This window comes from Entelurus aequoreus, linkage group LG11, assembly GCF_033978785.1.
Source record: "Entelurus aequoreus isolate RoL-2023_Sb linkage group LG11, RoL_Eaeq_v1.1, whole genome shotgun sequence".
Lineage (NCBI taxonomy): Eukaryota > Metazoa > Chordata > Actinopteri > Syngnathiformes > Syngnathidae > Entelurus > Entelurus aequoreus.
Genome location: NC_084741.1, coordinates 15,206,871 through 15,224,370, shown reverse-complemented (window position 1 = coordinate 15,224,370; position 17,500 = coordinate 15,206,871). Strand labels below are relative to the sequence as shown.

At 35.1% G+C, this 17,500-nt stretch overlaps 1 protein-coding gene across 6 annotated transcripts in view; it reads left to right on the top strand.

The window, feature by feature from the left end:
* Window positions 1-17,500, top strand: part of LOC133659820 (BMP-binding endothelial regulator protein-like) — a 450,456-nt gene that overhangs the window by 369,428 nt on the left and 63,528 nt on the right. For all 6 annotated transcript variants that reach the window (XM_062062599.1, XM_062062597.1, XM_062062598.1 and 3 more), the window contains one exon: window positions 13,184-13,395. In XM_062062599.1, coding sequence (XP_061918583.1) covers window positions 13,184-13,395 — 212 coding nt within the window. The remainder of the gene's footprint in view (window positions 1-13,183; window positions 13,396-17,500) is intronic.

The following is a 17,500-nucleotide window of genomic DNA, read 5'->3' as shown; positions in this document are numbered from 1 at the left end:
TAATGTTAGCACGCTTAAATACTAACTGTAGCATGTGTCAAGTACTAAAATATATTACTGTGCCTCGTATTCCTAAAAAATTTGCTAAAAAAAACTAGCAAGCTAATGTTAGCACGCACAAATGCTAGCTGTAGCATGTGTCAAGTACTAAAATATATTACTGTGCCTTGTATTCCTGAAAAATTTGCTAAAAAAAACTAGCAAGCTAATGTTAGCACGCTCAAATGCTAACTGTAACATGTGTCAAGTACTAAAATATAATACTGTGCCTCGTATTTCTGAAAAATTTACTAAAAAAAACTAGTACGCTAATATTAGCACGCTCAAATGCTAACTGTAGCATGTGGCAAGTACTAAAATATATTACTGTGCCTCGTATTCCTGAAAAATGTGCTAAAAAAAACTAGCAAGCTAATGTTAGCACGCTCAAATGCTAACTGTAGCATGTGTCAAGTACTAAAATATATTACTGTGCCTCGTATTTCTGAAAAATTTGCTAAAAAAACTAACAAAAAACTAGCAAGCTAATGTTAGCACGCTCAAATACTAACTGTAGCATGTGTCAAGTACTAAAATATATTACTGTGTGTCGTATTCCTGAAAAATTTGCTAAAAAAGTGAGCATGTTAACGTGAGAATATATCGAGTACTACGTGTGAGGTGTATCCTTTATCAAAATTTGCTAAAAAAAAAGAAGCTTGCCTACTAACGTTAGCATGCTAACAGGTAACATTCGTCAAGTACCAAAATATACCACTCTGCAATGTATTCCTTAAAAATGTGTTTAAAAAGTGAGCATTTTAACGTGAGCATACGTTAAGGACAAAAATATGACTAAGATGTATACCTAGAAAATTTGCTCCAAAAAAAAACTATCCTACTAATGTAAGCATGCTAACGGGTAGCATTTATCAATTAACAAAATGTAAAACTCTGCGATGTACTCCTGAAAAATGTGCCTTGCCAAAGTCCTGACTTAAACGTGTGGACAATGCTGAAGAAACAAGTCCATGTCACACTTCAATCAGTACACTTTAATAAGTACATTTCAATAAGTACAGTTCAAGATGTATACTTCAGAAAGTACACTTGAATAGGTACACTTCAATCAGTACACTTTAATAAGTACCTTTCAATGAGTATACTTCAATAAATACAGTTCAAGATGTGTACTTCAAAAAGTACACTTTAATAAGTACACTTTAATAAGTACATTTCAATAAGTATACTTCAATAAGTACAGTTGAAAATGTATACTTCAAAAAGTACACTTCAATAGGTACACTTCAATCAGTACACTTTAGTAAGTATAGTTCAGTAAGTATACTTCAATAAGTGCAGTTCAATATGTATACTTCAAAAAGTACACTTCAATAGGTACACTACAATCAGTACACTTTAATAAGTACATTTCAATAAGTATACTTCAATAAGTACAGTTCAAGATGTATACTTCAAAAAGTACACTTCAATAGGTACACTTCAATCAGTACACTTTAATAAGTATATTTCAATAAGTATACTTCAATAAGTACAGTTCAAGATGTATACTTCAAAAAGTACACTTCAATAGGTACACTTCAATCAGTACACTTTAATAAGTACATTTCAAAAAGTATGATTCAATAAGTACAGTTCAAGATGTATACTTCAAAAAGTACACTTCAATAGGTACACTTCAATAAGTACACTTTAGTAAGTATAGTTCAATAGGTATACTTCAATAAGTGCAGTTCAATATGTATACTTCAAAAAGTACACTTCAATAGGTACACTTCAATCAGTACACTTTAGTAAATATAGTTCAATAAGTATACTTCAATAAGTACAGTTCAAGATGTATACTTCAAAAAGTACACTTCAAAAGGTACACTTCAATCAGTACACTTTCATGAGTACATTTCAATAAGTATACTTCAATAAGTACAGTTCAAGATGTATACTTCAAAAAGTACACTTCAATAGGTACTCTTCAATAAGTACACTTTAATAAGTACATTTCAATAAGTATACTTCAATAAGTGCACTTCAATCAGTACTCTTTAGTAAGTACATTTCAACAAGTATAGTTCAACAAGTACAGTTCAAGATGTATACTTCAAAAAGTACACTTCAATAGGTACACTTTAGTAAGTACATTTAATAAGTATATTTTAACAAGTACAGTTCAATAAGTACAGTTCAAGATGTATACTTCAATAGGTACACTTTAGTAAGTTATATTAATAAGTACACTTCAAAAAGTATGCTTCAAAAAGTACACTTCAATCAGTACACTTCAAAAAATACACTTTAATAAGTACACTTTAAAAAGTACATTTCAATAAGTACAGTTCAAGATGTTTACTTTAAAAAGTACACTTCAACAGGTACACTTCAATCAGTACACTTTCATAAGTACATTTTGATGAGTATACTTCAATAAGTACAGTTCAAGATGTGTACTTCAAAAAATACCCTCCAATAGGTACACTTTAATAAGTACATTTCAATAAGTATACTTCAAAAAGTACAGTTCAAGATATATACTTCAAAAAGTACCCGTCAATAGGTACACTTTAATAAGTACATTTCAATAAGTATACTTCAATAAGTACAGTTCAAGATATATACTTCAAAAAGTACCCTTCAATGGGTACACTTTAATAAGTATACTTCAAGATGTATATTTCATGAAGTATTCCTACTGTATATACGGGTAAAGACCTCCCTATAAAAGCAATCGCCCAACGTGGGGCTCGAACCCACGACCCTGAGATTAAGAGTCTCATGCTCTACCGACTGAGCACACACACACACGCACACACACGCACACACACACACACGCACACACACACACACGCACACACACACACACGCCTTCCTGCTGCGGTGTCACGGGTCATGTGACCTCCTGACCGCCAACATGGCGTGTCAAATAAAATGTGCAATTGTCACTTTTAAAGATGATGTCGTCATAATTGTGTTTGTAGTCAGTGATGACCACACTCTCACTGGGGATTAGGACATCACACACACACACACACGCACACACACACACGCACACTCTTGTATTTCTGACCTTCTTGAGACGTGAGAAAAAAGCCTCCCTCTTTAGGACCAGCCTTTCTAGATATATAAAGATGTGTATTTACAACATTAATAATATATACATACTATGCACATATAAAAAAGCTTGTTGGGAAAAATGAGTTGGAATTTCACAAGAAAAAGGTCACAATTTCACAAGAAAAACTTAGAATTTTGGCAGTATTATAATAAAAGTCGTCATTTTACTCAACGCAAGTCAAAATTTGACAAGAAAAACTGAACATTTGTGCAATATTATGATAAAAGTTGGAATTTTACTCAATAACAGTCGCAATTTGACAAGAAAAAGCTCAAAATGTTGGCAATTTTATAAAAAGAGTCGTAATTTTACTTGACAAAAGTCACAATTTTATAAGGAAACTTTAAAATGTTGGCAATATTATAATGATAATCGGAATTTTACTTGGCAAAATGATGACAAAATTCATAATTTTACTCCAAAAATGTCACTATTTTACAAAAACAACAAAAAATTGGCAATTTTGCGATAACAGTCGGAATTTTATACGACAAATGTCACCATTTTGCAATAAAAAGTAATAATTTTACATAAAAACGTAATAATTTTACGAGAAAATATTGCAATATTACAGAAACCGAAAGAATATGAGAAATTGTTCCCAATTTTATAAGAAAAAAGTCTGCTTTTAGTTATTTTTGTTTGATTGGTTTTTAATCTTCATTATTTACTTCAAGTTATTACAGTATGTCTCTACATACATATATATATTTAATTTTTTTATTAATTTTGGCCAAAGGGGGCGCATTTCAATTTCTTACACACACTTGTTATTTCATATGTTGACCAGAGGGGGAGCACTTTTAAAAGCGACACAGTCAATGTGAAAAATCCCTCCTTTTTGGGACCACCCTCATGTTGATAGATGTCACCACCAGGGGTGCTAATGAGACATTCTCTATTAGATGCAATGTTATTGGGACCATGATTTATGTCATCACTTGTTCACACCTCCTCATATGGAAGATACTATTCCTTCTTGATGTCTCAAGAAGGGTGGAAATACAAGAACACACACACACACACACACACACACACACTTGTATTTTTTACCTTCCTGAGACGTGAGAAAAATGCCTCCCTCTTTAGGACCAGCCTTTCTAGATATATAAAGATGTGTATTTACAACATTAATAATATATATATATTATGCACATATAAAAAAGGTTGTTGTGAAAAATGAGTTGGAATTTCACAAGAAAAAGGTCATAATTTCACCAGAAAAACTTATAATTTTGGCAGTATTATAATAAAAGTCGTCATTTTACTCAACGCAAGTCAAAATTTGACAAGAAAAACTGAACATTTGTGCAATATTATGATAAAAGTTGGAATTTTACTCAATAACAGTCGCAATTTGACAAGACAAAGCTCAAAATGTTGGCAATTTTATAAAAAGAGTCGTAATTTTACTCGACAAAAGTCACAATTTTATAAGGAAACTTTAAAATGTTGGCAATATTATAATAATAATCGGAATTTTACTTGGCAAAATGATGACAAAATTCATAATTTTACTCCAAAAATTTCAGTATTTTACAAGAACAACAAAAAATTGGCAATTTTGCGATAACAGTCGGAATTTTATACGACAAATGTCACCATTTTGCAATAAAAAGTAATAATTTTACATAAAAACGTAATAATTTTACAAGAAAATATTGCAATATTACAGAAACCGAAAGAATATGAGAAATTGTTCCCAATTTTATAAGAAAAAAGTCTGCTTTTAGTTATTTTTGTTTGTGATTGGTTTTTAAGCTTCATTATTTACTTCAAGTTATTACAGTATGTCTCTACATACATATATATATTTAATTTTTGTATTAATTTTGGCCAAAGGGGGCGCATTTAAATTTCTTACACACACTTGTTATTTCATATGTTGACCAGAGGGGTAGCACTTTTAAAAGCAACACAGTCAATGTGAAAAATCCCTCCTTTTTGGGACCACCCTCATGTTGATAGATGTCACCACCAGGGGGTGCAAATGAGATCTCTATTTTTTGTAATGTGCTTAAGGCCGATGACAAAGGAGTCAGGGACCACAGATGGCCCCTGTGCCGCACTTTGGGCAACCCAGCTGTAGAAGCTAACTGTTAATGGCCACCATAGTCTTAGTAGCGTAGTGTATTTGTTCATCCTACGGTCACATATGGGACACGGGTTGTCTTACGTCAGCACCGGAAGTCGTACAATCAAGCTGCCGTCATGTTTGATCATATATTGCTGCCTTTGCAGCTGTCAATGTTTACTTTTGTATGCACATTAAATCAACAACAACATCCGGACTTTGGAGCAATGTTCACGGACTCTAGTATTTGGCTCTATATTAGATGCTATGGTTTTCTGATTTATGTCTTAACTTGTTCACACCTCCTCATAGGGAAGGTACTTTTCCACACACACACACACACACACACACACACACACACACACACACACACACACACACACACACACACACAGACAGAGACACAACTACTTGACTTTAGCATGCAGACAAATTGAGCGCCAACAACACCTGTTGCATCACAAAGGGCCGCCACTTAACAGGAGGACCCACACCCTCTCACCCCCCACCCCTGTCAAAGACACATGCTCAAGCAACCCCCCACCCTTGCACACACACACACACACACACACACACACACACACACACACACACACACACACACACACACACACACACGCGCACACACACACACACACACACACACGTGATAAGTAGATAAGAAGACTGTCTGCCAACAATGAGACGCTTTTCTTATCTTGGTGACGAGCAGAAAGATTTTAGACCACAACTTGATGTCTTTTGTGCGGAATTTAAATCATACTTTATTCCTCTTTGTGTTCTCTTCATACTTTATTCCTCTTTGTGTTCTCTTCATACTTTATTCCTCTTTGTGTATTCTTCATACTTTATTCCTCATCGAGTACTCTTCATATTATTTTCCTCATCGAGTACTCTTCATATTATATTCCTCATCGAGTACTCTTCATACTTTATTCCTCATTGTGTACTCTTCATACTTTATTCCTCATCGAGTACTCTTCATACGTTATTCCTCATTGAGTATTCTTCATATTTTATTCCTCTTTGTGTACTCTTCATACTTTATTCCTCTTTGTGTATTCTTCATAGTTTATTCCTCATCGAGTACTCTTCATACTTTATTCCTCATCGAGTACTCTTCATATTATATTCCTCATCGAGTACTCTTCATATTATATTCCTCATCGAGTACTCTTCATACTTTATTCCTCATTGTGTACTCTTCATACTTTATTCCTCATCGAGTACTCTTCATACGTTATTCCTCATTGAGTATTCTTCATATTTTATTCCTCATCGTGTACTCTTCATACTTTATTCCTCTTTGTGTACTCTTCATACTTTATTCCTCATTGTGTACTCTTCATATTTTATTCCTCTTTGTGTACTCTTCATACTTTATTCCTCATCGAGTACTCTTCATACTTTATTCGTCATTGTGTACTCTTCATACTTTATTCCTCATCGAGTACTCTTCATACGTTATTCCTCATCAAGTATTCTTCATATTTTATTCCTCATCGTGTACTCTTCATACTTTATTCCTCATCGAGTACTCTTCATACTTTATTCGTCATTGTGTACTCTTCATACTTTATTCCTCATCGAGTACTCTTCATACTTTATTCGTCATTGTGTACTCTTCATACTTTATTCCTCATCGAGTACTCTTCATACGTTATTCCTCATCGAGTATTCTTCATATTTTATTCCTCATCGTGTACTCTTCATACTTTATTCCTCATCGAGTACTCTTCATATTTTATTCCTCATTGAGTACTCTTCATACTTTATTCCTCATCGAGTACTCTTCATACTTTATTCCTCATCGAGTACTCTTTATACTTTATTCCTCATCGAGTACTCTTCATATTTTATTCCTCATTGAGTACTCTTCATATTTTATTCCTCATCGAGTACTCTTCATATTTTATTCCTCATCGACTACTCTTCATATTTATTCCTCATCGACTACTCTTCATATTTTATTCATCATCGACTACTCTTCATACTTTATTCCTCATCATGTACTCTTCCTACTTTATTCCTAATCGAGTACTCTTCATACTTTATTCCTCATCGAGTACTCTTCATACTTTATTCCTCATCAAGTACTCTTCATATTTTATTCCTCATCGAGTACTCTTCATATTTTATTCCTCATCGAGTACTCTTCATATTTTATTCCTCATCGAGTACTCTTCATACTTTATTCCTCATCGAGTATTCTTCATACTTTATTCCTCATCGAGTACTCTTCATACTTTATTCCTCATCATGTACTCTTCCTACTTTATTCCTAATCGAGTACTCTTCATACTTTATTCCTCATCAAGTACTCTTCATACTTTATTCCTCATCGAGTACTCTTCATACTTTTTTCCTCATCGAGTACTCTTCATACTTTATTCCTCATCGAGTACTCTTTATACTTTATTCCTCATCGAGTACTCTTCATACTTTATTCCTCATCGAGTACTCTTTATACTTTATTCCTCATCGAGTACTCTTCATATTTTATTCCTCATCGAGTACTCTTCATATTTCATTCCTCATCGAGTACTCTTCATACTTTATTCCTCATCGAGTACTCTTCATATTTTATTCCTCAAGTACTCTTCATATTTATTCCTCATCGACTACTCTTCATACTTTATTCATCATCGATTACTCTTCATACTTTATTCCTCATCATGTACTCTTCCTACTTTATTCCTAATCGAGTACTCTTCATATTACATCGTTCAGTCAGACATTACACAGTTTATACGCAAAGTATTCATGGCGCTTCACTTTTTCCACGTTTTGTTACGTTACCGCCTTTGTGACAGGAAGTAGGAGCTGTGACAGGAAGTAGGAGCTGTGACAGGAAGTAGGAGCTGTGACAGGAAGTAGGAGTTGTGACAGGAAGTAGGAGCTGTGACAGGAAGTAGGAGCTGTGACAGGAAGTAGGAGCTGTGACAGGAAGTAGGAGCTGTGACAGGAAGTAGGAGCTGTGACAGGAAGTAGGAGTTGTGACGAGCAGCTAATGGTAGCGTGTGAAGTGTAAATCGACTTAGAAAACAAACAAAAAAGGAACGTCTGAGAAAAGTTTGCGTGTCCCTCCAAGTTGTTCTTCGGAGGGAGAGAGTGTGAGATAGATAGATAGTACTTTATTGATTCCTTCAGGAGAGTTCCCTCAGGAAAATTTCAAGAGTGTGAGAGAGGAACGCTCAAACGTGGACAAACATTGACCTTCTAAAACAAGATGGCAGCTTCCCTCTGGAGGTCCAAAGGGGGCGGGGCCACAGTGCAAACTAACCCCAAACAGAGTGGCCCCTGCTCCTCACCCGGGGGCCACACCTACCGGGACGTGTCTGGCGGTCTTGGTCGGATGTGATCCTACGTGAGTCCCGTCTGGATGGGACCAGTTTGTCAGTTTGTCCTGGGTTACATACTTTACTGGACTCCAAGGTCCTCCAGGGCATCTTGAAGTGTACTTCTTGAAGTGTACTTCCTGAAGTATACTACTTTATGTGTACTTATTGAAGTGTACTTCCTGAAGTATACTACTTGATGTGCACTTATTGAAATGTACTAATTTATGTGTACTTCTTGAAGTGTACTTCCTGAAGTATACTACTTGATGTGTAATTATTGAATTGTACTAATTGATGTGCACTTATTGATGTGTACTTTCTGAAGTGTACTTATTGCAGTATACTACTTGATGTGTACTTATTGAAGTGTACTAATTTATGTGCACTTATTGATGTGTACTTATTTAAGTATACTTCTTGAAGTGTACTTATTAAAGTGTGCTTTTTGAATTGTACTTCCTGAAGTATACTAATTGCAGTGTACTTCTTGACTTGTACTTCTTGATGTTTACTTCTTGATGTGTACTTATTGAAGTGTACTTCCTGAAGTATATTACTTGATGTGTACTTATTGAAGTGTACTTCCTGAATTATACTACTTGATGTGTACTTATTGAAGTGTACTTCCGAAAGTATACTACTTGATGTGTACATATTTAAGTGTACTTCTTGAAGTGTACTTCTTAAAGTGTACTTGTTAAAGTGAACTGTTTGAAGTGTACTACCTGAAGTATACTACTTGATGTGCACTTATTGAAATGTACTAATTGATGTGTACTTCTTGAAGTGTACTTCCTGAAGTATACTACTTGATGTGTAATTATTGAATTGTACTAATTGATGTGCACTTATTGATGTGTACTTTCTGAAGTGTACTTATTGCAGTATACTACTTGATGTGTACTTATTGAAGTGTACTAATGTATGTGCACTTATTGATGTGTACTTATTTAAGTATACTTCTTGAAGTGTACTTATTAAAGTGTGCTTTTTGAATTGTACTTCCTGAAGTATACTAATTGCAGTGTACTTCTTGACTTGTACTTCTTGATGTTTACTTCTTGATGTGTACTTATTGAAGTGTACTTCCTGAAGTATATTACTTGATGTGTACTTATTGAAGTGTACTTCCTGAAGTATACTACTTGATGTGTACTTATTGAAGTGTACTTCCTAAAGTATACTACTTGATGTGTACATATTTAAGTGTACTTCTTGAAGTGTACTTCTTGAAGTGTACTTCTTAAAGTGAACTGTTTGAAGTGTACTTCCTGAAGTATACTAATGTATGTGAACTTATTGAAGTGTACTTGTTGAAGTGTACTTAGTGAAATTTACTAATTGAAATGTACTTATTGAACTGTAAGTCTTGAAGTGTACTTATTGAAGTATACATATTGAAATGTACTTATTGAAGTGTACTTATTGAAGTGTACTTGTTGAAGTGTACTTAGTGGAATTTACTAATTGAAATGTACTTATTGAACTGTAAGTCTTGAAGTGTACTTATTGAAGTATACATCTTGAAATGTACTTATTATAAATGATAAATGGGTTATACTTGTATAGCGCTTTTCTACCTTCAAGGTACTCAAAGCGCTTTGACAGTATTTCCACATTCACACACACATTCACACACTGATGGCGGGAGCTGCCATGCAAGGCGCTAACCAGCAGCCATCAGGAGCAAGGGTGAAGTGTCTTGCCCAAGGACACAACGGACATGACTAGGATGGTAGAAGGTGGGGATTGAACCCCAGTAACCAGCAACCCTCCGATTGCTGGCACAGCCACTCTACCAACTTCGCCACGTGTACTTAGTGAAGTGCACCTATTGAAGTGTACTTAGTGAAGTGCACTGACTGGAGTAGGGTATTCCGTTGTTGATGAAAGTACTGTGTCCAGTAGTAAATGGTTGTGTAGTGATTACAATAGTGTGTTTATGTTGTGTGTGTGTGTGATGGTCACAAAAGAAGAAAAGTCAGTGAGTGTATTGAGTGTGATACACATCAGTGGAGATAAGAAGGTTGTTGTTGTCTTCAAAGCCCGCATGTTCCGCCTGGTCGGGTCTGTTAGCGGCGCTGCATTCATCTGCACGCAGCCCTCGTCAAAATACAGGCGGCCGCACAGGTCGCCCACAGCCACCAAACTACAGCCTGTTACGCCATCTACTCCGTGCTTCTGTGTGTGTGTGTGTGTGTGTGTGTGTGTGTGTGTGTGTGTGTGTGTGTGCGTGTGCGCCCTGCGCACATCTACACACACACGCAAACACACACACACACACACACTTTTATATTCTTACATTCATTTCTAAAACAATTGTGTGATAGTAGTCATAACCGCACACACACACACACCGTTTTATATTCTTACATTAATTTCTAAGACAATTGTGTGATAGTGCTCATAATTACACACACACACACACACACACGCACAGACACACACTTTTATATTCTTACATTCATTTCTAAAACAATTGTGTGATAGTAGTCATAACCGCACACACACACACACCGTTTTATATTCTTACATTAATTTCTAAAACAATTGTGTGATAGTAGTCATAATTACACACACACACACACACACACGCACAGACACACACTTTTATATTCTTACATTCATTTCTAAAACAATTGTGTGATAGTAGTCATAACCGCACACACACACACACCGTTTTATATTCTTACATTAATTTCTAAAACAATTGTGTGATAGTAGTCATAATTACACACACACACACACACACACACACACACACACGCACAGACACACACTTTTATATTCTTACATTCATTTCTAAAACAATTGTGTGATAGTAGTCATAACCGCACACACACACACACCGTTTTATATTCTTACATTAATTTCTAAAACAATTGTGTGATAGTAGTCATAATTACACACACACACACACACACACACGCACAGACACACAGTTTTATATTGTTACATTGAGTTCTAAAAACAATTGTGTGATAGTAGTCCTAATCTCACACACACACACACACACTGTTTTATATTGTTACATTGAGTTCTAAAACAATTGTGATAGTAGTCATAATCACACACACACATACACACACAGTTTTATATTCTTGCATTGATTTCTAAAACAATTGTGTGATAGTAGTCATAATCACACACACACACACACACACACACACACACACACACACACACACACAGTTTTATATTGTTATGTTGAGTTCTAAAACAATTGTGTGATAGTAGTCATAATCTCACACACACACACACACTCCAACACACACACACAGTTTTATATTTTTGCATTGATTTCTAAAACAATTGTGTGATAGTAGTCATAATCACACACACACACACACACACACACGCATAGTTTTATATTGTTAGATTGATTTCTAAAACAATTGTGTGATGGTAGTCATAATCACACACACACACACACACACACACACACGCATAGACAGACACACACACATAGTTTTATATTGTTACGTTGAGTTCTAAAACAATTGTGTGATAGTAGTCATAATCACACACACACTCCAACACACACACAGTTTTATATTTTCGCATTGATTTCTAAAACAATTGTGTGATAGTAGTCATAATCACACACACACACACACACACACACACACACACACACGTATAGTTTTATATTGTTAGATTGATTTCTAAAACAATTGTGTGATGGTAGTCATAATCACACACACACACACACACACACACACACACGCATAGACAGACACACACACACATAGTTTTATATTGTTACGTTGAGTTCTAAAACAATTGTGTGATAGTAGTCATAATCACACACACACACACACTCCAACACACACACAGTTTTATATTTTCGCATTGATTTCTAAAACAATTGTGTGATAGTAGTCATAATCACACACACACACACACACACACACACACACACACACACACACACACTGTTTTATATTGTTACATTGAGTTCTAAAACAATTGTGTGATAGTAGTCATAATCTCACACACACTCACACACACACACAGTTTTATATTCTTGCATTGATTTCTGAAACAATTGTGTGATAGTAATCATAATCTCACACACACACACGCATAGACACACACACACACACACACACACACATAGTTTTATATTGTTACGTTGAGTTCTAAAACAATTGTATGATAGTAGTCATAATCACACTCACACACACAGTTGCATATTGTTACATTGAGTTCTAAAACAATTGTGTGATAGTAGTCATAATCAGCTAATTAGGGGCAAATAAACAAAGGATTAGGACAAGACAAAGTATCGGTAGCGTGTCAGGCCTGTATCGACTTGGTATCGCATTGATAGAATAAAAACAAAAACGCATCGCCCATTCCGAGCTATGTTGGGTGAGGTGCGTTCACAAACCCCCGGAATTATGAGCATCAAACATTGCACTTCATTAGCAAGTCGTTTTTTGTCTCAATGTTCTGTATTGCTACAATAATTATGTTTTACTTCTTTTATATCTATCACTTAGTTAGGATTTCATGTATATTATCATAGTATTTCTCTCAATATTCTATGATGTCATGTATATTATCAGTACATTATTATCAGTATGTACCTGATATATTATCAATAAAAAGAATGTTCCTCCGTGATCCAAACTTCTTCTTCTCTTCTCCTCCCAGAAAAAGAGCCCAAAGAGAAGAAAGTGTCCAAGGAGCCGTCGGACGTGACCTTGAAAGAAGACGAGGACGTCGCCAAGAAGAAGGAGGCCAGGAAGGAGTCGTCCTCCTCCAAGGAGAGGAAGGAAGCATCCAAGGAGAGGAAGGAGTCAGGAGACAGGAAAGTGTCCAAGAAGACGTCGGTCAAAGTCAAGGAGAAGAAGACGGAGGCTGAGGTGGGAGACGGTTGATGTTGCATCATCACAACACTTTTTAGCACTTCAAAGGAACAACACTTCCCTTAAATATGTTAGCATGTTAGCCAATCTTTAGCTAACAAGACGCTGACTCAGCAATAAATGCATCCATCATGTTGGTGCTGCCCAGTCACAAGCAAGTTGTGCATTTTTTTACTCTAAACATTCAAAGTTCATTCATGAAAGTGCTCGCACTCGCAATTTTTTTGGGCCCCGCTGGAATTATTTTGTCATTTAAAAAATGGAGATTTTAAGTTTACAGTATTTTTTTTACAGCGGATTACTGTAAATAAAAAAACGCTAGCAGTGGTATTTTTTTTTAACGTAAAATCTACAGTTAAATGTTTTTTAGTCCGTCAAGTGAATTATTGTGTGAATGCCCCATCACAAGCAATTTGGGAATTGTTTTTAGATTTTTTTGTTGTTGGTGTAAACATTCAAAGTTAATTAATGAAAGTGCTCGCACTCGCAATTTTTTTGGGCACCGCGGGAATTATTTTGTAGTTAAAAAAATAGAGATTTTAAGTTTACAGTATTTTTTACATCGGGTTACTGTAAATAAAAAACGCTAGCAGTGGTATTTTGGCCAATGAGTCGCCTTTTTTTTTTTTAACCGTAAAATCTACAGTTTATTGTTTTTTTAGTCCGTCAAGTGAATTATTGTGTGAATGCCCAATCACAAGCAATTTGTGAATTTTTTTGAGATTTGTTTTGGTGTTTGGTGTAAACATTCAAAGTTAATTAATGAAATTGCTTGCACTCGCAATTTTTTGGGGCCCCGCGGGAATTATTTTGCAGTTAAAAAAAATGGAGATTTTAAGTTTACAGTGTTTTTTTACAGTGGATTACTGTAAATAAAAAATGCTAGTAGTGGTATTTTTGGCGAATGATTCGCCATTTTATTTTTTACCCTAAAATCTCTAGTTTATTGTTTTTTTTAGTCCATCAAGTGAATTATTGTGTGAATGCCCAATCACAAGCAATTTGTGAATTTTTTTAGCGATTTTTTAGCGATTTCTTAGAGATTTTTTTGAGATTTTTTTGTGTTTTTGGTGTAAACACTCAAAGTTAATTAATGAAAGTGCTCGCACTCGCAATTTTTATGGGCCCCGCGGGAATTATTTTGTAGTTAAAAAAATAGAGATTTTAAGTTTACAGTATTTTTTACAGCGGATTACTGTAAAGAAAAAACGCTATCAGTGGTATTTTGGCGAATGAGTCGCCTTTTTTTTTTTTAACCGTAAAATCTGCAGTTTATTGTGTTTTTTAGTCCGTCAAGTGAATTATTGTGTGAATGCCCAATCACAAGCAATTTGTGAATTTTTTTAGAGATTTTTTAGAGATTTTTTAGAGATTTTTTAGAGATTTTTTAGAGATTCTTTTGAGATTTTTTTGTGTTTTTGGTGTAAACACTCAAAGTTAATTAATGAAAGTGCTCGCACTCGCAATTTTTATGGGCCCCGCGGGAATTATTTTGTAGTTAAAAAAATACAGATTTTAAGTTTACAGTATTTTTTACAGCGGATTACTGTAAATAAAAAACGCTAGCAGTGGTATTTTGGCGAATGAGTCGCCTTTTTTTTTTTTTACCGTAAAATCTACAGTTTATCGTGTTTTTTAGTCCGTCAAGTGAATTATTGTGTGAATGCCCAATCACCAGCAATTTGTGATTTTTTTTTTTAGATTTTCTAGTTTTTGGTGTAAACATTCAAAGTTAATTAATGAAAGTGCTCGCACTCACAATTTTTATGGGCCCCGCGGGAATTATTTTGTAGTTAAAAAAATAGAGATTTTAAGTTTACAGTATTTTTTACAGCGGATTACTGTAAATAAAAAACGCTAGCAGTGGTATTTTGGCGAATGAGTCGCCTTTTTTTTTTTTACCTTAAAATCTACAGTTTATTGTGTTTTTTAGTCCGTCAAGTGAATTATTGTGTGAATGCCCAATCACCAGCAATTTGTGATTTTTTTTTTGAGATTTTCTAGTTTTTGGTGTAAACATTCAAAGTTAATTAATGAAAGTGCTTGCACTCGCAATTTTTTGGGGCCCCGCGGGAATTATTTTGTAGTTAAAAAAAATAGAGATTTTAAGTTTACAGTATTTTTTACAGCGGATTACTGTAAATAAAAAACGCTAGCAGTGTTTGTTTTGTTTTTTTACCGTAAAATCTACAGTTTATTGTTTTCTTTAGTCCGTCAAGTGAATTATTGTGTGAACGCTCCAAAGCATTCACACATACAGTTTTCTACACTAACATTCATCGATCTATTATTCTTCAACTTCTTCTTCTCCAGATTTCGGCGCATTCTACCATTTTTCACCCGATTCAAACTGTTCGGGAATCGCGGGGTTTCCCTTGACAAATTCCAAAAAATTCCCAGATTTCCCAGAATTCTAGGTTTTCCGGGACATTTTTCCCCATTCGAAATGAATTGGCCATTTTTCAAACTTCCACCATTTAGGTCCTTGAAAAGGGAGTGGATGTCCATGGTCTTCAGACCCGGGAGGACAGGTTGGTGGTCACCTTCAGTTTGGTTGAAAACTTCTTTCTGGCGACTTCTTGGACTGGCCGCACACGGCCCTGGTGCAGGACTTCCAGGCTGAAGGAGGTCTATTGTCCCAGACCTTGGATTGTGGTCGTCTCCTAAACACACCTTCGCTAGCCTTGAAATAGACCAGTTGATCTGCCGTCTCTCTTTTTTGCTCCGCCCCCCTCTCCTGTGTGGAGAGGTTCTCAGGTGACCACGGAGGAGCATCTAATGACGTGTGTGTGTGTGTGTGTGTGTGTGTGTGTGTGTGTGTGTGTGTGTGTGTGTGTGTGTGTGTGTGTGTGTGTGTGTGTGTGTGTGTTCTTGTATTTCTACCCTTCTTGAGACATCAAGAAGGAAAAGTATCTTCCATATGAGGAGGTGTGAACAAGTGATGACATAAATCATGGTCCCAATAACATTGCATTTAATAGAGAATGTCTCATTAGCACCCCTGGTGGTGACATCTATCAACATGAGGGTGGTGTCAAAAAGGAGGGATTTTTCACATTGACTGTGTGTCGCTTTTAAAAGTGCTCCCCCTCTGGTCAACATATGAAATGACAAGTGTGTGTAAGAAATTGAAATGCGCCCCCTTTGGCCAAAATGTATTTAAAACATTTTTTAAAATATGTATACAGAGACATACTGTAATAACTTGAAGTAAATAATGAAGATTAAAAAACAATTACAAACAAAAAATTCCCCCCCAAAAATAAATGAACTAAAAGCATTATTTTTCTAACAATGTGTTGACTTTTTTCTTATAAAATTGGGAACAATTTCTCATATTTTTTCTGTTTCTGTAATATTGCAATATTTTGTCATAAAATTATTACTTTTTTATGTAAAATGATCACTTTTTACTGCAAATTTGGCATATACATTTCTGACTTTTATCACAATACTGCCAATTTTTTTGTTGTTCTTGTAAAACAGTGACATTTTTTGAGTAAAATGATGACTTTTGTCATAATTTTGCCAAGTAAAATTCCGATTATTATTATAATATTGCCAACATTTTTGAGTTGTCTGACAAAATTGTGACTTTTGTCGAGTAAAATTACGACTCTTTTCATAAAATTGCCAACATTTTTAGCGTTTTCTTGTAAAATTAAGATTAAAGTACCAATGATTGTCACACACACACTAGATGTGGTGAAATTTGTCCTCTGCATTTGACCCATCCCCTTGGGGAGCAGTGGGCAGCAGCGGCGCCGCGCCCGGGAATCATTTTGGTGATTTAACCCCCAACTCCAACCCTTTGTTGCTGAGTGCCAAGCAGGGAGGGTTGCGACTGCTATTGAGTAAAATTCCAACTTTTATCGTAATATTGCGCAAATGTTCCGATTTTCTTGTAAAATATAGACTTGCGTTGAGTAAAATGACGACTTTTATTATAATACTGCCAAAATTCTTTGTTTTTCTTGTGAAATTGTGACCTTTTTCTTGTGAAATTCCAACTCATTTTTCACAACAAGCTTTTTTATATGTGCATAGTATGTATATATTATTAATGTTGTAAATACACATCTTTATATATCTAGAAAGGCTG